At 38.5% G+C, this 24,863-nt stretch overlaps 1 protein-coding gene across 4 annotated transcripts in view; it reads left to right on the top strand.

Annotated features, from left to right (window-relative positions):
- TMEM260 (transmembrane protein 260) overlaps positions 1-23,911 on the top strand; it is a 63,610-nt gene extending 39,699 nt beyond the window's left edge. For 2 of the 4 annotated variants that reach the window (XM_031668086.1, XM_021941252.2), the window contains 6 exons: positions 1,516-1,687; positions 5,349-5,497; positions 13,186-13,362; positions 15,675-15,728; positions 17,184-17,274; positions 21,636-23,911. In XM_031668086.1, the coding sequence (XP_031523946.1) occupies positions 1,516-1,687; positions 5,349-5,497; positions 13,186-13,362; positions 15,675-15,728; positions 17,184-17,274; positions 21,636-21,890 (898 nt within the window). In that variant the 3' untranslated portion in view covers positions 21,891-23,911. Of the gene's footprint in view, positions 1-1,515; positions 1,688-5,348; positions 5,498-13,185; positions 13,363-15,674; positions 15,815-15,894; positions 16,061-17,183; positions 17,275-21,635 lie in introns of all 4 variants that reach the window. The other 2 variants (XR_002523366.2, XM_021941253.2) reach the window with 2 other exon arrangements.
- Positions 23,912-24,863: the final 952 nt, after the last annotated feature.

Raw genomic sequence — 24,863 nt, 5'->3', positions numbered from 1 at the left:
ACAGGAACAGAAAACCTAATACTGCATCTTCTCACTTACAAGTGGGAGCTAAATGATGAGAAATAATGGATACAAAGATGGGGAACAACAGACACTGGGGCCTACTTGAGAGTGGAGGCTTGGAGGAGGAAGAGGATCAGAAAAAAGTAACTATTGTGTACCAGGCTTAGTAACCTGGGTGACAAAATAATCTGTACAACAAACCCTGTGACACGAATTTACCTGTATAACAAATAACAAACCCACACATGTACCCCTGAACCTAAAATAAAAGTTAAAGAAAAACAAACAACATTGTTCTTTATAATACTGGGGTAGAGCTGGTGTTAGGAAGGCCAGCAGGAGACCTTGAGAGAAGGGGCTGCATGTCCTGGACACAACATCATCGCTAGCTCAAGCAGGTGCACCAAACTCACAGTGTGTTTCCCAGCCTTTTCTTATCCCAGTCATCTCCTGGCTCAGGCCATTCGGGCAGTCCAGGTTCGACCCCAGACGTGTTTGCACAGGCTAGGTGTTTTTATCTTGTTTTGATTTTTTTCATTTGCCCCAGGGGAATGGAATACGTAGCACCTTTGCTAGATGGCAAAATGTGCCTCATCACTCTGCAACATAGGGAAGCAGGTAGGAAACAGTAATTTTTACATTGATTACAAAGGCAGGGATAGTATTCTGTTCCTAGAGGTGTTCCTTTGCTTTGTGATACTAACCCAGGTATTCAACTTGAGGCTGTGTTTCTCAGCTCCGTCAAATGTAATGGACCTGATAACAACAGAAAGGACATTGCTTGTCTCATTTTTTAATACTAATTACTGTTTTGTCGTCTTTTTCTTTTTTCATAGAATGCTCTTAGAACTCATGGCAGTTTTTCTTTGAAGTTAGAAAGTTCACTTCATTCTTGAAAAGGATGAAGTTATTGGCAATAGCAAATAATGCCTGGAGAGAAGTAAACAACTCAGGAAACTCTTCCTCCCCTTGCTTCTCATTGGTCTCATCCCCTAGCGATTTCTTGATCTCCAAAGGCAGAGAGGAACACAGGAGGGGAGAAGTGGAAAGGATCAACCTCTACATGCAAGAAAATCATACAAATGTCATACAAATTCAAGTCAGAAATGGGCAGATTTCCTTTTGCATTTCTGAAAGTTCCTTTGAGTAAATGGAGTTAACATAAAATTGCCTTGAATTCCAAGTGGAATCAGAAATCTTAATTTCTAAAAATAAAATTGGATTGCACTTAGGGGGAAAAAGGACCTGTTCTTGTGTACTGATTCCCTCTTTGTGGGGGTGATTATAAACTCCAGAAGTAAGCAGTAGACTGATTTTTTTTTCAGTTGCACAATTAGCTGCTGCTTATCAGACGATAATATTTTCTTCAGATATATGTATTATTTTAGAATATATTGAAACACTGAATGTGTATTGTATGATGGGAAAAGAATGGCATTGAAAATAAGCCTAGTCTTGTTAAAACTGTAGCAAAGTGTTGCTATTTTAATTTTTTTGGACCCTTTTATTTAGCATTTGTGACCAAAGGACCAACTATGTGATCGATAAATTCGCAAAGAACCTTCTCACCTCTATGCCTCATGATGCAATTATCTTACTGAGAGGAGATTTGCCAGGAAATTCTCTCCGTTACATGCATTACTGTGAGGGGTTGAGGCCTGACATTTCATTAGTGGATCAGGAAGTAAGTATATGAAACATATACTTAGAATATAGCAATGATTTAAAAATATGTTTTGGAAAAAACATCTTTTTTAAAATGGTGGGTACCATTTTCATGATCACTGTTAGAATATATATGACATTTTACATGTTAGGTGGAATATGTATGAGCATACTTGTTTTTTTATTTTAATTAATAGCGTAAGTCACACTAGTTGCTTCTCATTTAAAAACATTTAAACTGAATGTTTTAAGAATTAATGTGTTTCATGTTAGATTCATAATATTTTAGGTCTCTCGTTCATGTGACAAACCATAAAAGTGTTCGTTGTATTGTAAATCTATTTTTAAATTGTTATTTTACATTCAGGCCGGGCGCAGTGGCTCACGCCTGTAATCCCAGCACTTTGGGAGGCCGAGGCAGACAGATCATGAGGTCAGGAGATCAAGACCATGCTGGCTAACACGGTGAAACCCCATCTCTACTAAAAATACAAAAAATTAGCCGGGCATGGTGGCACACGCCTGTAGTCCCAGCTACTCGGGAGGCTGAGGCAGGAGAATGGTGTGAACCTGGGAGGTGGAGCTTGCAGTGAGCCAAGATTGCACCACTGTACTCCAGCCTAGGTGACAGAGCGAGACTCAGTCTCAAAAAAAAAATTGTTATTTTATGTTCAGCTAACTCAACCATTCGAATTTACCTTGCCCATTGGTCCAGGGATTAAAATAAATTATATTGAATATGAAATAAATCATACTGTAGGTAAGTAAACATTTTACTCAAAATAGAAATTTTTAACTATAATTACGCTATAGAATTGTTATATAAACTTTGTTAATGCTATGACAAAAATACATTAAAAGAGGACTTGTGAAAATTTTGAGGGCTATGAAAACATTTTTTTTTTCGTTGAAGAACTATTTAAACTGTAAGATTTATTATTTGAGCCATAGATTCGTAAAAGGGAGGAAGCCTGTCTCTGGTGTTTTTAGAGCAGTCATTAGGAAAAGAGAAATTCTTAATCTTAAAAGAATAATATGATTAATTCAATTGAACAAATTATTAGGCATAGTACTGAATGCATTTTATTGAATTAATGAATAATTATAATTTTTGGAGAAAACTTTGAACAGGTTCGTAAATATACAGTTTTACATTTTAAGAAGCAGTTGCATTTATATCATGGATGCCGATTGATTAATTTGATCTTCAGTCTAGTTTCTGACAAAAGCTAGGTTATTTGTTAATAACGTGGTTCCACACTATGATTTTAAACACTGTTTAGGATGTCAGCTACTGTAGTTGAGAAGCATGGATTAGGAAGTGAATTAGACCTAAACTCAAGTCCTCATTCTGTCACTTCCTGGATGTGTGACTTGGGGCTAATGATTTTTCCTCTCAGAGCTTCTGTTTCCTTATTTATGAAATGTAAGTCATCATTATATAAGTTAGGATGCATTTGAATGCAAGAAACCGAATATCTGACTGAAATTACTGAGTTTTTAGCCTCACATGACGAGCAGTCTGGAGATAGGTGATGTTAGGATCACCTATCTAACATAATATGAGCAGTTCAGGGACGTCAGTTTCTGAGGGCTTTTCTGCCATTCTCTTGACTTTTCCCTCCCAGTCACAGGATGGATGCCCAGTTCCAAACATCACAACCTAAAACAAAGCACGGTGCTTCTTCTGGGTGTCTCCCTCTCTCTTTCTATTTACTGGGAATAACATGTGCCCCAGAAGTCCCTCAGCAGACCTCCACTCAGGCCCCACTGACCCATACTGAGTCATATACTCACACCTAAACTGCTCATTAGCAAAGGAGAACGACTAGACTGAAAACATTGCAGCCTGAGCTACCTGATCAAAATCAAGATTGCATTAGTGAAAAAGAAGAAGGTATTCACTGTGGAGTGCACAATCAACAGTGTCTGATACAGTTATTCTCACATAGCAAGGTTATTATGAGATTAAATGAGGAACAATAAAGTCCATAGCACACAGTGGGTATGTAATTAATGTTAATATCCTCCAGAACTGGAACTATTGGGCAATAAAGCCTAATTCAGTAAGTATTTTTCTGAGTATTTACAGTTTAGACTTAGATTAAAATTACTTTGTCATTTGCTAGTTAAATATATAAGACAAGTAAAACATAAGCACAATTTCTCAAATGATGATATCCAAACATAACAAAGCTTTGGTGGTATAAATGGGAGTCTCTTCTTTAAAAAGAGGGAATGGATACATATCAAAGTATAGAGTTAAGTATGTATTAAGTATAGAATTAAGTAAAATGATTTTTTCTAATATAAGTAAATTATTTAAATCAAAAGAATGTGTAAACGTGTAAGGATATGTAATTAATATAGGGCTGCTAATAAATTCAGATAATTTGAAATGCCAAAAGAGTTTTTAACTTTGAGGCCTAGATTATTACATGATTGAGCTTCTCCAGGGCAGGGGTTATATCTTATTCATTATAGATGAGCATACTTGTTTTTTTGAATGAATAAAATAATGGCTATTTTGTCTAGGTTGTCTAGTCTGGCCATCAAAGGCATTTCAACTTCAGCAAACATGAGAACTGGCCAGGCGTGGTGGCTCATGCCTGTAATCCCAGAACTTTGGGAGGCCAACGCGGGTGTATCACTTGAGGCCAGGAGTTCGATACCAGCCTGGCCAACATGGTGAAACCCCGTGTCTACCAAAAACACAAAAATTAGTTGGGCATAGTGGCACATGCCTGTAATCTCAGCTACACGGGAGACTGAGGTAGGAGAATCGCTTGAACCCAGGAGGCGGAGCTTACAGTGAGCCGAGGTCGTATCACTGTACTCCAGCCTTGGTGACAGAGTAAGACTGTCTCAAAATAATAATAAATGTGAGAACTATTCTATGCCAGCCGATGTGCTAGGTGCAGAGACACAGAGATGAAAAAATACAGTGCCTTTTCTCTAGGAGCTCACAGTCTGGTGAGGAGCAGGCTCTAATAGAGGTGAGTACAAAGTACTAGAGGAGCATGCCATTCTGGCTGTGGAGACAGAGGAGGGCATCAAAGGAAGTGATATTTACACTGGTTCTTAAAGTTGAATGCACGTTCTCTAGGTCAGTGGTCCCCAACCTTTTTTACACCAGGGACTGGTTTCATGAAGGACAGTATTTCCACAGACTGGGGGTTGGGGGTGGGGGTGGGGAATGGTCTTGGGATGAAACTGTTCCACCTCAGATCATCAGGCATTAGATTCTCATAAGGAGCGTGTAGCTTAGATCCCTCACATGTGCAGTTCACAATAGGTTGACGCTCCTGTGAAAAATCTAATGCTGCCACTGATCTGACAGGAGGCAGAGCACAGCAGTAATGCTGGCCCCTGCTGTGCAGCCCAGTTTGGGGGCTCCTGCTCTAGGTATTAGAATGGGGGAAGATCCTTCTGGGGAATCAAATGTGGGAGGTAAATTGGAAGAAGGTACTGATGTGACTGATGATAGTCATAATAAAATCCAAGGTTTACATCACTAAAAAAGTAATCATTACCACATTCTCAGTTGTGCTTATATTTTTCAATTATATATGTATTAGATTGGTGCAAAAGTAATTTAGGTTTTTGCCATTACTTGATAAACTTGATTCTTTTTAAGAAATATATTAGAAGTCTGACATCATGTGTGACTTTTCTGGCAGATGATGACTTATGAGTGGTATTTACCCAAGATGGCAAAGCACTTGCCAGGTGTCAACTTTCCTGGGAACCGGTGGAATCCTGTGGAAGGAATATTACCTAGTGGAATGGTCACATTTAATCTTTATCATTTTCTTGAAGTAAATAAACAGTAAGCATTCTTTTTATGTAATAGCTTTTCTAAAATCTTAAGCTTTTCTGAAATTGTTTCTGTAGCAGCTGTGCCTCATCCAAAAGACCAATTTTCTATACCTATTTCCCTGTCACTGGTGAGATTATCTTTGTAATTAAATTGAATATCTGTGCATAAATAAGGCCAGGCAGAAATAAATGTTATTGTTTTGGGTAAAGGAAAAATAAAGACAGATTAGCAAGAACAGCAAATAAGATCTGAGTACAATTCACAGAAATTGGAGATGTGCCTGCCTACTTGAAATCATTGCAGGTGGATGGCAAGCAATTATAGTTCCCCCGATCAACACTATGGTCCCCCTTTTAAGTGTAAAGCAAATGTTTTCAGGAATAATCACTGTATAAAAATAGCTTAAAGATTTTTATAAAGGATAAGACATTTTTATAAATAAGAAAAACACGTAGTTTATGCTAGCTGAGATAAAATATGAGAATTGTGAATTCTATACTTGAGAACATAAAATTATTTGTAGTTAGGTCAAGAATAAATAATTCCCCCAATGGTATAGTGTTGAACATTTCTTCTGCCATGAAGCGCTTAAGATTGTCCAGAGCTTGAAGAAGAAACACTTATTTCATGATTTCTTTTTTCTTATAAAGAAGACTTCAGAATATCTTTGTAAATCCCAAAGTTAAATTATCCCTTGCTAAGAACATAATAATGTGGTATTTTGGGTGTTTAGAGCCTGAAGTTTATGTGGCTCATGGAGTAAACGAAAGTAATGGGTATAAATGTGCTGTGAGAGTAACATTTAATTATTCTATTCTAGATAAAATATTAGGAACCATTAACATCCCCAAATTGGCATTTTTGTGAATTTTCAAGAATTCAATCCCACAAGCATTTACTGAATGTCTACTGCGTTACAACTTGTATTAGGCTCCGGCAGTAGAAAGATGAATGAGGTTCAGTTACAAATCCAAGTAGAACACAATCTAGTTGTGTACATACATAGATGTGAATACGACTAGCCATAATTTGGTGGGATAAGTTCTATACTATCAATGCCTTGTAAAGTGTCAGACATAGTAAATGCTCAGTAGGTGTTTACTGAACAGATAGATAACTTAACTGACAACATATGCCAAGTATTCTGGCAGCATGGATAAGGAAGCCATTAATTCTGTTTGGGGACATTCATTCAGCATTTTTAAAATAAAAACTGCATGTCCAAAATGTTCCAAGAACAATATGATGGAAATGTCGTATGTTCTTTGAGGAAACTTAAACAACACAGAAAAGTGTAAAGATGATCAGTATCATCTGTCTCCCAAGGACAGGTGCTGTTAGTATTTTGATAAATATTGTTGGATTCCACTCATCTTTTACATGAATGACTTATTTTTAAAATACACATACTCATACATACTGTATTATAGATAGCTGAGATATCATTATCTGTCCAATTTTTTTTAACCTACCATTATATCATGAGCATTTCTCCATGTATATTATTGTCATTTTTGGCTAATATTCTCATAAGATGCATAATAATATAACAAATATTCGATTTTTTGTGATATTCTCTCTGTTTCTAGACTTTTGCTATTATAATATACAATGATGATGAACATTCTGCCCCATAAAGTTTTATTGTTAATATTTTTGACTAACAAAGATCACTGCATAAATATGACTTATTAATATCAGTTCTTTAAATAGTTTTTAATTGTAAAAGTTGCATGTGTTTGTTACAGAATGAGAATTTTTTTTTAAAACTAGAAGAAAACATTGTCCTAGTCACTCAGAAACAACACACATATAAAAAATGCATATGTCTTACAAAGGTAAAAGCATAAGTGTCCTGTTTTTTATACTTACTATCATAAAACAATTTCCTTATGTTTTTACAAACTATTTGTAAATACATGTACTATAATTTAAACATAATAAGTGAATAAAACTATTAGGAGATATTTAACATGGTATCTAATTTTAACTATAATAAATTTATACCTACAACAACTGCTTTGTATATGTAGGTTTTTTTGTGGAGGGGCAGAATTTTAAATTATTAGCATCGATTATCAGAAGTAAAATTACTAAGTCAAAGGACATGCATTATTTAAAGGCATGTGATAGATATTTTTTTTCCCCTCAAAGGGATGGACCATCATCACATGAAAGTTATCTAAATGTGTACCTCTGAAAGGAAGCTAGCTAATGTTTAGTGAGCACCTATTATTTTAACAAGCAGTAATATTTACTTTTCTTTTTAGGGGGTGTGGTATACAGTTCTATGAATTTTAACACATGTGTACATTTGTGTAACCACCACAGCAGTCAGGACACAGAGCAGTCCATGATTCCATGAACTTTCCTGTGCTGCTCCTGTATAGTCATACTGTCCCCTCAGGCCTAACTTTGGCAACCACTGATCTGTTCTTCATCATTATAGCTTTACCTTTTCCTGAATGTCATATGAATAGAATCAAAGTATGTATGTAACCTGTTGATATTGGTATATTTCACTCAGTGTAATGCCTTTGAGAACCATCCTAGTTGCTGTGTGTATCGATAGTTCATTCTTTTTGTTTCTAAGTAATGTTTCATTGTATGGATGTACTGTGGTTTGTTTATCCTTCTACTCATTGAAGGACAGTTGGGTTGTTTCCAGTTTGGGGTGTTTATACGTAGAGCTGCTATAAACGTTCATCTACGTTTGTGTGTGAGTATGTTTTTCTGCATAGGGTTGGGATTGAGTTGTTTGTTTTCTTATTGTTGAGTTTTGAAAGATCTGTATATGTTCTAGGTACACAACCTCTGTCAAATATGCAGTTTGTAAATATTGTCTCGCAGTTAGTTGCTTGTCTTTTACAAGTGTCTTTTGCAGAGCAAAACTTTTTTATTTCTTTGAAATTCAAATCCAATTTTTTTCTTCTATGAATTATATTGTTGGTATCATATCTAAGAACTCTTTGCCTAATGCCAGGTCACAAAGATTTTCTCATGTTTTGTTCTATGAGTTCTGTAGTTTTGTTTTTGTGTTTGGATATCAAATTGTCCTCATACTCTTTGCTACAAAGATTATCCTTTCTTCATTGCATTATATTTGCACTTTTCTCTGTCTATACCAAAGGAAAAAAATCTTCTGGGGTTTTTTATTGGTTTTAACTTAATTCATGTTTTTGTGGTTTATCTTTTTCATCCTTTTGTTTCTAACCAACCTATATCATATTTAAAATGGGTGTTTTGTAGACAGTATATATTTGAGTCTTGTTTTACTATCTCAGATATCTCTATCTTTAATTGCTGTGTTTAGACCATTTGCTTTTAATATAAATATTGATATGCTTACATGTATGTCTACTATTTTATTGTATTTTTTTAGATTAATTGACTTTTTGTATTTCTTTTTTTTTTTTTTTTTCTTTTGAGACGAAGTCTCACTCTGTCACCCAGGCAGGAGTACAGTGGCACAATCTTGGCTCACTGCAACCTCTGCCTCCCAGGTTCTAGCGATTCTCCTGCCTCAGCCTCTTAAGTAGCTGGGATTACAGGCATGTGCCACCATGCCCAGCTAATTTTTGTATTTTTGGTAGAGACGGAGGTTTCACCATTTTGGCCAGGCTGGTCTCAAACTCCTGACCTCAAGTGATCCACCTGCCTTGGCCTCCCAAAGTGCTAGGATTACAGGCGTGAGCCACTGTGCCTGGCTGACTTTTTGTATTTCTTTTTAAAATGTGTGTTGAGATTTTTTACTGTATCGCTTGGTAAAGTTTTTGTTGTTTAGTTTTTTTTGAAGTTGGTTGCTGTTGAGATTGCAGCATCCACACTTAACTTTTCATGGTCTATGTAGGAGTAATAATTTACCACTTCAAGCAGAATGTGGAAACCTTACTGCCATATAAGTCTTTTACTTTTTGTGTTATATGTTATGTCAGATCGGGTCATTTTTATTTCAGTAGTCATACAGATATTAAAGAACTTAAGAGAAAAAAATAGTCTACAATATTTATTCAGATACTTACCAGATCTGTTGTTCTTTCTTCAATCCTGATATTCCACATTTTCCTCTTGTATGATTTCCCTTCATTCTGAGAACCAAGACTATTAACAGTGAATTCTCTTAGTTTTCCTTTATCTAAAAATGTCTTTATTTCACCTTCTTTTTTGAAGAATATTTGTGGAAATAGAATTCTGGGTTGATAATACTATTTTCTTCAGCATTTTAAAAATAATACTTTAGGCTGGGCACAATGGCTCATGCCTGTAATTCCAGCACTTTGGGAGGCTGAGGGCAGGAGGATTGCTTGAGCCCAGGAGTTCAAGACCAACCTTTACTACATAGGGAAACCCTGTTGCTACAAAAAAAAAAAAAAAATTAGCTGGCCGTGGTGGTGCACACCTGTGATCCCAACTACTTGGGCAGCTGAGGTGGGAAGATTGTTTGAATCCAGGAGTTTGAGGCTGCAGTGAGCTATGATTGTGCCACTGTACTCCAGCCTAGGCAACAGAACAAAACCCTATCTCAAAAAAAAAAAAAAAATGTAAGTTACATTTCTTTGGCCTGTGTAGTAGCTTCTAAGTAGAAATCTATGGTAATTCAAATAATTGTTCCCCTAGGTGAAATGTATTGTTTTTCTCTGGCCATTATCAAGACTTTTTATTTGTCTTTAGTTTTCAGTTGTTTGATTATAATATATTTTAGCATGGATTTCTTTGAGTTAACTTGTTTGGAGTTCACCAAGTTTCTTCAACCTGTAAGACTGTATCTTTCAAAACATTTGGGAACTTTCCATATATTATGTCTTTAAATATTTTTTCCTGTTTCACAGTCTTTCTTTTCTCCTTCTGAGACTCCGATGAAATGAATTTAGACCTTTTGGTACTGTCCCACAGATGCCTGAACTCTGTACTTTTTTTCAGTGTTTTTCTTTTTTTGTTTAAATTGTATCTTTCTCTCTCTCTCTCTCTCTCTCTCTCTCTCTCCAAATTCCCTGACATACTGTCTCGCCAAACTTATATTAAGCTATTTGGTTCCTTTTTATATATTTTACTTTTTTATTGAGCTTCTCCATCTTTCCTTTTGTTTCTAGAGTATTTGCCCTTCTTTGCATGGTTATAATCGTTGTTTTAAAGTCTTTGACTGACAATTCTAGCATTTGTGTCATCTTAGAATTGACATCTATTGATTGTCTTTTCCTTTATCAGTTGAGGTTTTTCTGGTTCTTCATATGCTGAGTAATTTTGAATTGTAAAAAAAATTTTGTGTATTTGGGTCTTATTTAAATCCCAAGGAGAATGATGACTTTTTGGTTTGTTTGTTTAGCAAGCCCTTGGCCAGGTTAATCTCAGCTTTCAAATTCTGGCCTGCCTTCTGTGAACTGTGGTTCCAATACCAGTTCTGTTTCCAAAGCATTTGCAGTGCTATTTGGATCAATCCCATGGGTCTGCTACTGTTACCGGTGGCGAGTGTCTGAGTTACTGGCAGCAAACCCATAGAGGTCTGCAGCAACTTCAATTCTTGCCTCCTCAGAAGAAATAATTCAACTGAGGGGCATAAGACAGAAGGAGAGATCAGGGCAAGTTTTAGAGCAGGAGTAAAATTTATTAAAAGCTCTAAAGCAGAAGTGAAAGGAAGGAAACTACACTTGGAAGAAGGCCAAGCAGGTGACTTGAAAGACAAGTTGCCCCATTTGACCTTTGACTCAGGGTTACTATGTTGGCATACTTCTAAGGTCTTGCGTCCCTTCTGCCCTGATTCTTCCCTGGGGTTGAACTGCCTGGTTGTGCAGTAGCCTGCTAGCACTTGGGAGGTGAGAATGTGCACTGTGGACCAGGCACAGTGATTCATGCCCACAATCCCAGCACTTTGGGAAGCTAAGGCCAGTGGATCACCTGAGGTCAGGAGTTCAAGACCAGCCTGGCCAACATGGAAAAACCCTGGCTTTACTAAAAATACAAAAATTAGCCAGGCATGGTGGTGCATGCCTGTAATCCCAGCTACTCTGGAGGCTGAGGCAGGATGATTGCTTGAGCCTGGGAGGTGGAAGCTGCAGTGAGCCAAGATCGTGCCACTGCACTCCATCCTGGGCTACAAAGCAAGACTCTGTCTCAAAAAAAAAAAAAAAAAGAGAGAGAGAGAGAGACTGTGCAGTGTGTTTACTGGAGTTGTATGCATGCTCACTTGCGTTCTTCCCTCACTGGTGGAATGGCCCTAGAAGATCATATACCCATTAAACTCTGCTATTTTGCCTCTTAGTGCACATGCTTGAGCCCACTTGTTCAGTTCCTGAGATCTTTTCAGGAAGTTGCTGATCACCAGTTTCAGGTGTTTCTATCTATTGGGAAACTGCCTTTTCCTGGTGCTGGCTGTGACCAGTTACTATTTTAGAGAAGCAGTGTGACAACTGTCTGACCATCACCTGATGGTTTTCTGAAATTCCTGGTGGGGTTGGGGTGGGACGGAGCGGAGCCCTCTCCTGCCCTGCTCATCCTGACTAGCTACCTATGGTAACACTACTGGGTACCCAGTCTGGAACCTGGGTGGTGGTCTGCCCTGTGGTTAATTTTACAAACTCTGTTTAGGGTCAGAGCTGTGCATGCTCAGCTCAGAGATAAGCAAGGAGCTTATATACAACTTTATGGGATTACTCTCTTCATCTCTCTCCTTTCTGTGGTCACCCCATTACTTTCCAACTTGCTGGGGCCTTCCTTTTTGGTTCTCTGGCCAGAAAGCTGGGGCTTTAATTTCTTTCTTCTGCTATGCCCTTCCCGTGACTGTGTCTGCATCTGGAGCCAGGCTGAAGGACAGAGAGAGACAAAAAGCAATGGAGATTTGCCCCACACTCTTGGAACCACAATGCCTCTGCTTAGAGAGAAGTTTTGGGTGCCTGCCAACCCACCGCTACTCTCACTATGCTGCTGCCTCCACTAATGCCACAGTGTTGCCTGGCACCTGGGAAAGGAGAGAAGGAAAAAGACCTGGGGGATTTCCTCCACTGTCTCCAAACCTTAGTCCCCTTTTCTACTTCTTGGGCTACAAAAAAATGTGGGGACTTTTCTTGGAGCTTTTTTGGTCCTTATTTGAAACATACTTCTGAGTTTTGAGCTTCCTTTTTTCCCCCATGGTGGCAGAAAAATGGTAAACTTATCACTAATGTGGTAGAACGTCTAATTCTGGTCTTTTTTCTCAATCTTCTTTCTACCATTTACTTTTCAGAGTCCTCAGATAGCTGCTCCACATATTCTGTGTCCAGGAATTAAAGTTGTGTACAGTGGGAGAGACAAGGTAGACTATAGTTATTCCTTCTTCTCCAGAACTAGAACTTTATTATTATTTTTTTAAATAAATAGAGATGGGGATCTCACTGTGTTGCCCAGGCTGGTCTCAAACCCCTGACCTCACCTCAGCCCCAAAGTGTTGGGATTACAAGTGTGAACCACCACGTCCAGCCTCTATTATGTTTTGACACTTAATTATATCAGATATCTCATTAATCTTAAACAGCTCTGAAAGATAGTTGTTGTACCTGTTTCACAAATGAGAAGACTAGACCCAGATAGTTCAGTAATTTTTCCAAAATCATATAGGTAATAAATATTGGGAAAAAAATCTAAAAATGATCTTTCATTAATTATATTTACTTAACATTTAGAACTTTAAATTTTAAGTACATCATGTATTTTTCTGTTTCCAACAGAAAAGAAACATTTGTTTGCATAGGAATTCATGAAGGCGACCCAACCTGGAAAAAGAACTACTCACTTTGGCCATGGGGGTCTTGTGACAAATTAGTTCCTTTGGAGATTGTATTCAACCCTGAGGAATGGATTAAACTTACAAAAAATATCTACAACTGGACTGAAGAATATGGAAGGTATGAACAGCAGTTGCATTTTGATGCATATAAACATAGCAGTTTTGAGTACCCAAAAAAACTACTACATTTTGAGATGCCTTTTAATTTTTTTGTTTTACTTTTTATTAATTGTTAATATTGTTACTTGCTACCCACAAAATACCATGATACAACAGAAAGAGAACGTGTCTTTCTCGTTCTCCTATTTACAAAACAGTGGGGAGAGCGGAGGGAAGAGGGTGCTGGTTGTGTGGATACCATGATGGGGGATAGATGATGGCACCTTCTACTTCCAAGTCTTTGAATGCTACATCGTCCACCATCCTATAGCTCATTGCCCTAAAAGCGGAAGAGGTTCATTAACTGCAGTTGAACTTTAAAAGGCATTCTGTTGCTTATGATAGTTTCCATTTGCGCAAACTTGTCACTTTTTTTTTCTTTAGGAATGGCAGATAACTTCTCTGTGAGGGAAGACTCAGCTTTAAGTAACTTTGTTTTCAGAGTTTCTTGGCATCAACCTGGTTATGTTTTAGAGGCATTACTAGCCTTCCTTTAAGCATTTCTACATAGAGTTTACTCTTTCCTATACAGAAAATGAGTCACTATCTAGGCTGCTCTACCTATGGAGTAGCGATTCTTTTACTTGCTTTCACACATACACAGAGTCACTATCTAAAGAAATGTGCCTCCAATACTTACTTTTGAAATTATGAATTATTTAAAGATTATATAACCTATTGCTTATAGGTTAAGAGCAACAGACAAGATTATATTTTAAAATACTGTAAAGGTTTTTTGAAAAGTCAGTATGCACAAATACAGACCACATTGTTGTATAACAGCCAGAGATGGATGATCAAAGCACTCTACGGCCATCATAAGAAAAAGAGCAGCTGAACAACTAGTACCGGTACATAACATTGCTCACTATCCCCATTCTATCAAATATATACATAGTAAGAAAATTTTTAATTAAGAGAAAGAAAAGTCAAATGGCTTGGCCATTGTTCTTTGAGCAGCATCAAAGCTCCAGCAGTGATTTCCCAAGGCAGGAGTCCCTTCTCTTCAGGCTGATCCCCTTGTCTCACAGCTCTTTGGCTCTTACCTCTGTCCATAGAGTGACCTACACTTCACCTCTGCCCTGTTGCCATCTAACATACAGTTCTTATGAACGGCTGGCTCCCCAGATACTTCCAATGTCTTCCCATTGATCTTCTGTTTGCTCTCTTGAGGCATGGGAGCTCATTATGCAGATTAAGAAGATAGAACTAGAACTACCATTTGACCCAGCCAATAATAATATACCATTACTGGGTATATACCCAAAGGATTCTAAATCATGCTGCTATAAAGACATGCACACGTATGTTTATTGCAGCACTATTCACAATAGCAGAGACTTGGAACCAACCCAAATGTCCATCAGTGATAGACTGAATTAAGAAAATGTGGCACATATACACCATGGAATACTATGCAGCCATAAAAAAGGATAAGTTCATGTCCTTTGTAGGGACATGGATGAAGCTGGAAACCATCATTCTTAGCAAGCTATTACAAGGACAGAAAACCAAACACCACGTTTTCACTCATAGATGGGAATTGAACAATGAGAACACTTGGACACAGGAAGGGGAACATCACACACTGGGTCCTGTGGTGGGGTGATGGGAGTGGGGAGGGATACCATTAGGAGATATTCTTAATGTAAATGATGAGTTAATGGGTGCAGCACACCAACATGGCACATGTATACATATGTAGCAAACCTGCACATTGTGCACATGTACCCTAGAACTTAAAGTATAATTTTTAAAAATTTTAAAAAAGATATTTACCAAAACCCAAACTTCCTTATAATTCAACTTTTTTAGGAGAACAAGTTTATTAATTTGATCACTATCAGTATTTCAAGATTCATCTTATTTTATTGGCCTTGTCAGATGATAAAACAGTCATGATGTATCCTTTGCAAAGATGTGGATGATGGCTGGGCATAGTGGCTCACGCCTGTAATCCCAGTACTTTGGGAGGCCAAAGCAGGTGATCACTTAAGGTCAGGAGTTCGAAACCAGCCTAGCCAACATGGTGAAACTCCATTTCTACTAAAAATACAAAAATTAGCTGGATGTGGTGGCAGGTGCCTGTAATCCCAGCTACTTGGGAGGCCAGGGCTGGAGAATCACTTGAACCCAGGAGGCGGAGGTTGCAGTGAGCCGAGATCGCACCATTGCATTCCAGCCTGGGCAACAAGAGCAAAATTCTTTCTCAAAAAAAAAAAAAAAAAAAGTGGATGACAGAAAAATATTACTGTTTTCTTGTAACTACAGGTTTGATCCATCTTCTTGGGAATCTGTGGCCAATGAAGAAATGTGGCAAGCGAGGTGACTAATCTACATTTTTGTGTGTGCAGTCTATTTTTAATATGACAGGGAAGTAGCCTATGGCAGTTTTAATTTCAAGAGTAGGGGTGAGTAGTGATAATGAAAATAACATTTATGAGCAATTATGTTTTTGAGGCACTGTGCTAATCATACGTGAATATTTCAGTTCATCCCCACAATAACCTCTGAGGTTATTGTTTTATAAAAGAACAAACTGGATGTGGAAAGGCTACTTGTCCAAGGGCACACTGCTGCTATTGATGGAGTCCAAAGTTCACATCTGTCTGCCTCTGGAACACTCATCTCTCCTATGCTTTCTTGCCTTAATTAAAGTGAGTGTAATTGATTGAGTAGAAATTAATCATTACAACCTTGCCTCCATTTGTAATGTGCCTGTTAATTAGTTAAGCACTTATTTAATACTTACTGGAGGCCAGGCACCGTGCTAGGCATTGAAGCTACACATATGAATACGACACACTTCCTACCCTCATGAAGTGCATAGTCTAATGAGCAGACAGACATGTTAAAGGAGATTAGAATATTAATCTGATGGAGCCTATACTTTCCTGTAGTTCAGAGAAGAGAGAGGTCATCCTGTCCTATATGGAACATTTCATAGTGATGCAACTTCTTTTGGTTCCTGTCATTGTTTTTTTTTTTTTTTAAATCATAATAACACTAACAAACTTTGGCCTAAGTATTAATGTAAAAGTCCTAAGTAATGCAGACGGAGTATCTTGTACATAGGGAGTGCTTCCTTCAGCAAAAATGTATTGATGTCCAGTCTGAGCCAGGGACTGTACACGGAGAACAGTTATGATACAAAGAGCTTACATAAGTTCGAAGAGGTTTTTAAATAGTGGTCAAGAAATACAGCTGCAAAATAATGATTGTAAATATAGATCAAGGATATACCGTATGTTTGCACAATTTACTGTGATTGAATGTGGGAAAGCTGGGAAGAAATCACATAAAAGAAGAAAGCAGGTCATTATTTACACAGGTATTGATTTAATTGGTATTCTGAATACAACCTGGATGAGTTCATGGGGTCTAAGGGTCTAGTCACCTTGGAAGAACTGGGCACACATGGCATGAGCTTCATGATGGGTACCTTAAGGGATGTGTTCGCTAACTCAGCAGGTTTCCCTTTTCCTGGCTTCTCTTGCATAACAATAATGTACATTTGGAGGATGAACAGTGTATAATAGTGATGACGAGTGTAGGCTTTTTTCCTAAAAGATTTAGTCATTAGTGTGAATGCAGCATCTTGGCGGGTTGGTGGAGGGATTGTTGTTGGTTCAGAGCAAATGTCCATGAATATGAGAGAACTGAAAATAATACAATAAAGAATTTTGTACATCCCTTATCAGTGGAGAAGCCTGGAAGATTTAGCCCTGAATGTGCAACTGACTGTATGATTTTAATGAAGGTTCCTATCCCCACCCCCAGGATGAAAACACCATTCTTCATCTTTAACCTGGCAGAAACTGCTCACATGCCTTCAAAAGTGAAAGCTCAACTCTACGCTCATGCATATGACGTATGTTATACTTTTATATATAGATATAGATATATTTGGTGGGAAGGTGATGGTAATTGTTCAGGGTGGATAGAGGGTATATCACATTAGGATTTTTATTCTTTTATTTCCCTCTTAATTTGGGCATTATAAAGCAGCACATATGAACAAATCCTCAATTGTATCACAGTATCCAAAGTAAATGGCTCTGGTAAGCAGAATAATACCTCCCACCCAAAAAAAGATGTCTATGTCCTAATCTCCACAACCTATGAATATGTTACCTATGTAACAAAGCAGGGGTGGGGGAATTAAGTTAGGGGTCTTGAGACAGGGGTTATCCCAGATTATCCAGGTGGGCCCAACATAATCATAAAGGTCCTCATGAAAGGGAAGCAGGCAGGTCAGAGTCAGAGTAGTAGACCTGATGCAGACGCAGAGGGCAGAGAGAGAGACTTGAAGATTCTACATGCTGACTTTGCAGATGGAGGAAGGGGCCAGGAGTAAAAGAGTTCAGGCCACCTCTGGAGGAAGTAGGAAAGGGTAAGGAAACAGATTCTCCTCTAGAGCCTCCTGAAGGAGTCATGCTGGTTTTATGACTTCTCACCTCCAGAAGTGCGAGGTGATAATTGTATGTTGTTTTAAGCCACTATGTTTGTGGTAATTTGTTATAGTGGCAATAGGAAACTAATATAACAGCTTAATATAAAACAAGTTCTAGCTGGTTACTCTCTCTGCAAAAGTCATGACCCTGGCTCCACTTGAAATGATAGGGCCGTGGCTTGTTGAGATTTCATGAGAAGAGAGAGAGTCATGGAGGGTGGCTCTGTCTTCTAACTGGCCCCAGGAAGCCAAATGAACCTTCGGAAGACACAGCCACACTGAAGATCTTGCACACATTGGTCCTCTCTGATGGGAAGTGGGAGCAGATACAGGAGGCTTGCTGTGGCACTATTGTAACCAAGTCTCTGCTTTGCTGTGACTTATGGCACTGGGCACTTCAGACACTTGCAGAGTCTGCTCTATAGGAAACTAATATCCTGACAAGGGCCAATGAAAATAGAGGGTAGGACCTGTATATATGAGCAGCTGAGATATTTCTGCCATCTCTAGACTGCTGTGGTTCTACTCAGCCAGGACAAGTGTTTGGTGCTAAGACAAAATAGCATGGTGTCCAATCAGTATGACTACTTTTACTCCTCAATTGTGATCTCTGGTTCCTTGTTTATTCACTTATATTCACTCACAAGGCATTTCTTGAGCACCCACTCCATAGCAAATAGTGTGCTGCAGACAGTTAAGTCTTATTCCTGCTATCAAAAAGGTGGCAGGCTAGAGAGAGAGACAGAAGATCAAGTCCTCAGTCACAGTTCAGACTTGAGAGTGCTGTGAGAGGCACGCAGAGGTGCTACGGAAACCCAGAGCACTGGACCGGAGCAAGCTGGGGAGTAGGCTGGTGAGGGAGGAAGGAAGGGAAGGCTTCCAGAGGGGATGTCATTGGAGTGTCATCTTGAAAGATCAGAAGGAGCTAACCAGACAGATGGTAGGGCAAGGAGGCGAGAGAGGGAGGGGAGAGCAGTCCATAAGGAGCGAGCCATGGGGGCAAAGGCGGAACCCTCTGAGGCACCCCACTTGAGGACAGCAAGATACCCGATTATAGAAGGCAGCATGCTGGAGTTCTGTCTGGCAGTAGGGAGGCCCAGCTTCTAGGCCCACTCTGTTGTTAATTGTCAACTGTGAGTCAATGAACCTTTCCAGGCCTTTATTTTTTTTTTTTTCTAAAAAAGAAAATGGGCTTTAAACTTGAAAAGATCGTCTTTCATATCCTGTTCATATAATAATCCTGTTTATCTCTAATACCTTGTAGTTCTTGGAAAAACAAGTAATATTTAGTTGGGAGAAAGCTGAGACTTACTGATATTTTATATTCTCATCAGTGACCGCTTCCATGGTGCGTTGTTAGGCTACTACTAAAGCTCGCTTGTGGATTTGTTGTCCCTTTGGGTCAGCAAGCTCTATTTTTTTTCAGTGAATACAGATTATTGGTATCTCCTTTGCATAGTCTCCAGATGTGTGACAATGTTTACAAGACAAATGACGCCAATTACTTCATGGTAATTACTTAATTACCACCCCTAGTGCTAGTTTTTCAAGAATGTTCTTGTTAGGTGTAAAGAATATATTTTTGTTGCTGTTTACATTATCCTACTCAATAGCTCATACAGAATATTAAGTTCAGGTGACTTAATAATTTAGGCATGGTGGGGGAGCAGGGCAGGGAGTAGCCAATTTATTCCTATAGGAATAAATTGCATCATTTGAAGGTGTCCTGCTGCCTGAAGACTAGTAGGTGGGTCATGAATGAGCCTCCATTCTCTGGAGCAGTTGGGGAAATGCTCCTGGAAGTATTGGCATCTATTTTGGACTTCAGCATCTTAGTGTGGGTTGGTGGGGTGGGGATGGTTAATGGGTACAAAAATATAGTTAGACAGAATGAATACGATCTAGTATTTGATAGCACAACAGGGTAACTACAGCCAACAACATTATGATACATTTAAAAATAACTAGAAGAGTATAATTGGATTGTAACACAAAGAAGGGATAAATGCTTGAGGTGATGGATACCCCATTTACTCTGATGTGATTATTATGCATGGCAGGCCTGTATCAAAATATCTCATGTACCTTATAAATATATACACCAACTGTGTACCTGCAAAAATTAAAAATAAAAAAGTAGCAAACATGAATCTAACAGGTTCATATTTCTATAGAAATATGTATTATACTTAATTTACAAAATAAAATTGGTATGTGTAAAGCAACAACAACAACAACAAAAACTTAGTAGGATTTTGAAAACTGGACAGCTCCTGAATGCCTACTTTGTGTAGGGCAGCATGCTACAGCCTTTATATCCGTGTCTTATCAGAGGAGGCCTCAGGAAGAGAAACCACTGGACAAAAAATGATGAGGAAAAGGGTAAAGCAACTTTGGATATTTTACCAAGAGGATAAAAGGGTAGGAGGCTCACAGTAATCTTGATGTATATGAAAGCGCATGGTGATTCTTTCCCATTTTTTCTTTCTTTTCTATTTATTTATTTTTTATAACTAGAGATGGGGGTCTTGCTTTGTGGGCCAGGCTGGTCTCCCACTCCTGGTCTCCAGCAATCCTCTGGCCTCGGCCTCCCAAAGTGCAGGGATTGCAGGCATGGGCCACCATGCCCAGCCTCTTCCCTATTGTATAAAATCAAGGGAACTAAGGGGAAATTTGCTTTAAAAGGCAGCTGGATGACTGAGGGTTATTGACTATTGAAACAATATATCAAACATGGATTATGGAATTTTTCGTGAGGGTGGTATTTTAAAATAGGTATGCCTTTTGTCTGCCCTGGAGTAGGAATTGGAAAAATAGATAATATGATTGGGTTTCTTTTAACTAAACGATGTCATGTCTAATTCAAAAAGCACTTGTCCCTTGGAGAAAGCACTATTGCTTTCCTGTGGTCTCAGAAAGTCTACAGGTTAAACGCCTGTGAATACAGCTCTAACTTGACAATCTCCAAGAAAGCCGTGAGATTCCCAAATAAGCAACTGTAACATTCCATTTTGCAGATTTATGTGTTTTATTTGTTAAATTTTTGATGTGTTTCCTCTAGAAAACTCAATATCAAAAAATCTAACTCTATACAATTAATACTCTCTCTGATGTTGAAAAGCGAAATTCTAAATTCCTATGGGCAAAGTTTTAACTCTCAAAATTGTAAATTACAGGATACTGTGAAGCTTTTCAGTATCTCACTTTAAGGATATCTCTTAAATTCTGTCACACTCAGCCTCTGTGATGATGAATTTGTCTGGATTGTTTTATCGTTGCTATTGTTATTAGTGTTATTTTTAATGTAGAGAGAAATTTCTGTCAAAAATGTGGGACAAAAATTTAAATTCCTTCAAGTTCTTTTTCCAGGCAGTCTTCTAAAGAAAGCTGTTTCTTTTTCCTCCAACAGCTAAATTTAGAGTTTCAACTCTTCTGCCTGTTGAGTAAATAGCTTTCCATGAATTAAAACTAAATCCCTTCCCCAGAACATCTTTCTGGAGGAAGAGTATTTTGTCCTAACACAGTGTGTCTCAGGTTTCCCTGCAACATCCGAAAACCTCAGAAGCAGTTTTAGACGCAGCATATTTGCCTCCTGCTACTGTAATAATTACAGTAACATTCTTGCATTTTCTGCATGGCCTAGCAATGATTAGATTTTTACTGGAGACTGCTTGAATTTTTTGTTTCTTGTTATTAATTCCTCTGTGGTTTTTTTGTTTGTTTTTGAAAACAAAGTCAAAGAATAACAATGGAATACCAACATTTCTGCTGTTTTCTAGCTTTATAAGGAGATTGTCTATTTGCAAAAGGAGCATCCAGTGAATTGGCACAAGAACTATGCCATTGCCTGTGAGCGGATGCTGCGTCTTCAGGCAAGAGATGCAGACCCTGAAGTGCTGTTATCTGAAACCATCAGACATTTCCATCTGTACTCTCAGAAAGCACGGAATGATCCACAGCAAGCTGATATTTTAGGTGCTCTAAAGCACCTAAGAAAAGAACTGCAAAGTCTGAGAAACAGGAAAAATGTCTGACACAGCAAAATATGAAAAACCTGCTCATCATTCAGCTTCCAAAATTCTGAAGTCCGGAAGTTTTTTCTTCAAGAAAAGAAGCTGCATAAAAAATTTAAAACTAAGTCATCTCCCAGATATAAGTAACATGGTCCAGCAGTACTGTTTAATGGGGTGTTCAGTGACTAAGATCTACTATTTATGCAAAATTCTGTTTATCCCATGTTACCAAATTACCATTTCAGTGAGAAGCTTTATGAAAAGTCTTCTGACTTCCAGTCTTTTACCAGATGACTGCGCTGGATTAGATTCTAGAAGAGAATGAACCATTTTCATATAACTAAATATTGACCATGAACTGTTTAAGGGCCATGCTTATTGGAATCAGTTTTAAAGTTAAAATCTTTTGATATTAATACCAGACCAAAGACATTTTCTGTTTCCTGAACAAAAAGAATGAATCATGTTAGGCTTTAGGTGAGAGTACATTTTTTACAAAGTAGCTATAGTTGTTACATAGTCTTACACTTCAAGCTAAGCACCAAGTGGGTGATATTTTGAAAAAAGTTTGTGTTTTACTGTCTTAGATCGTTCTCGGAAATCACTGAAAAAAAAAAAGCTAATTTGATGTTTGCTTATTTCAGTTGCAGAAACTGGTGAGTAAAAAGGATTTTGCATTTTCTTAATTAATTTTATATTTATGTTTTATTTCTATTTGGACTCAGAGATCTAGGCCCAATAATTAGTAGGCTCTTGCTGCCAAAATGCAAAGGGGAAAAAAAAGGCAGGGATTGGGGGGGATGGGGGAAGTGGCTCAATAAATTCATTTCTGTTACAAGCATCTTTTATACATATTACTAAAGAGAACATAGTAAGAAATGCAAATAATAGTTCTTTATTTTATTATGACAGTTAATTAATAGCAACCTGTTTTAATGAATAAAGTCACTCAGAGTCCTTCAGCACTTCCTAAGTAGAGGCCAGAATCTGTAGGGCTTCTTTTCCCCCCAATTGTATAGCTCCTAGACTCCAAGCACTATATAGGCCCCTGTATAGAAATGCTCACTAATGAAGAGGGAGGGCTAGAAGCTTGTCTGCATTCAAAGATCACTGGTGAGTCATTCAGCAAGAAAAGGCCCCTTACCAGGAATAGTCACAGTTCCGTGGCATTGTACTAGCAAAAGGGTCTGATCAAAGGTCTCCTGTGGAGCTTGCATGGTTCCCTTTCATACTACGACCATAATTAAAACCACTAATTCTCTTTTAAAATGCTGCAGGATGCCATGTAGGCATCTGTCTGGAGTGTCCTTTGTGATGTCATAAGCTGTTAAGGACCAGTGCCGAGGGCTTTTGAGTGAAATGCCAGTCATGAAGGTGCTTCAAGACAAGGGTGCCTCTAAAAGCTTGACAGGGCCTTGACTGCACAATTCGAGCTGAATTTGCCCCTTGTCAGCTGCCAGTAAATAAATCTCAAAGGGGGAAAAGCTGAAGTTTCATTACCTGATCCATGGGGCTTTGTTGGTTTTGGCATCACACAGGGGAAGCTCTTGCCCCTCCATTCTCTGGATTTGAAGATGTCCATTGGAGCCTGCAGTGCCTGGACAGGGTTCAGAGCGGAACCTTTTGAAGAGTGTCAATAGTTGTAACAGTTCAGCTGTTAGGAAGACAAATAAATGGAGGAGCTCATTAATCCGCTTTTGGCTCTCAGTGCCTTTTGCCCTTTTATCACAGCCTTATTAGGCTCCTACTCATCTTGAACCAGAAAAAAATGAATTGAAGTTGTTGAGTACTAATTGGCAAAGACTTTTAATCATGGGCCAAGAACTTTCACTGACTTGAAAGTAACTTCTCCACAGGGAAGGACCAAAAACCTGGTTTACCTTAAAACAAAAACCTGTTGGAGTTCAGTGTGGTGTAAAAATGTAAGGAAGCGTTGATAAATTGTCTAAGTTTATCCATTCGAAAGAAGTTGTGTAAGATTATGATATTCTCTTTTCTTTTAAAAAAGAAAGTACAATAAAATTCAAACATTTCTTAGGAAAGCATTGTCTTTATTGGTTCGGAAAAGAGATTGCACACATGTGTGATGGTCGTGTTTGTTTCTGAACATCTACACACAGGTATGTGAATATCCATCTCTGCATCTGCATACACATGTGGTGTTTGAGGAACCTCATTGAAAGTGATATTTCCTATTAGTCGCCTTAAGAATGGCAAATGAAGACCTCTTTTTGAGAATCTCTGCTTTTAAATATTTTTAAAATATGTGTCTGTACTATGGAGATATGTGTATGGCTGAATGTGCTTTATGTATAGATTATTGTCAAACGGTACATAGATTATTTTGTGTGTGCGCAGCAACGGCTTTGGGCCACTCTGTCTTTGAGAAACCAATGATATAATAGCCCAGAGTAGATAGGATCATAATAAGTTTCTAAAAACCACTGGTAAATGAAAAACTAGTAAACTGAGCTGAGATTTAGGGATGTTGGGCTTCATTCCCAGATCAACTACTTTGGAGAATCCTTTCCTTTCTGTTAGACGAGGTTAAACAAGTTGCTTTCTTTTTCTTACTTTCCTTGGCTAGTGTACAGACACCACAAAATCTGATAAAAGCGGTTTCCTGTAGTCTGACCCCCAACATTGAGGGGACTGTGATGGAGGTGACTTCTCATGCAGGATTTGGCCAGCGTTCTCCTAGCAGTGTCCTGGGAGTGCCATGGGTTGGCAAGACGACAGGAACGCCACAAGGCCAAATTCTGCCTGGACTTCGGCCTGAGGTGCCAATGAAACTGTCTGCCTCTCCACATGCATCAGGGCCCTGCCGCCCTGGCACCAAGGCTGGCACGCACCAGAGGGCAAGTGGAGAAATGGATGGTGGCTCCCAAGTTATCTGACTAACCACTGGGTGGGCTGCACTCCCTGTGCCTCCCTGTTCCCTCTGATGGGAGTATGCTTGGTTCTTGGTATTGACTTGCCTTTTTTTGTTGTTTT

Source organism: Papio anubis, chromosome 7 (genome assembly GCF_008728515.1).
Source record: "Papio anubis isolate 15944 chromosome 7, Panubis1.0, whole genome shotgun sequence".
Lineage (NCBI taxonomy): Eukaryota > Metazoa > Chordata > Mammalia > Primates > Cercopithecidae > Papio > Papio anubis.
The sequence above is the reverse complement of the archived record's forward strand: the minus strand, read 5'-3'. Positions and strand labels throughout refer to the sequence as shown.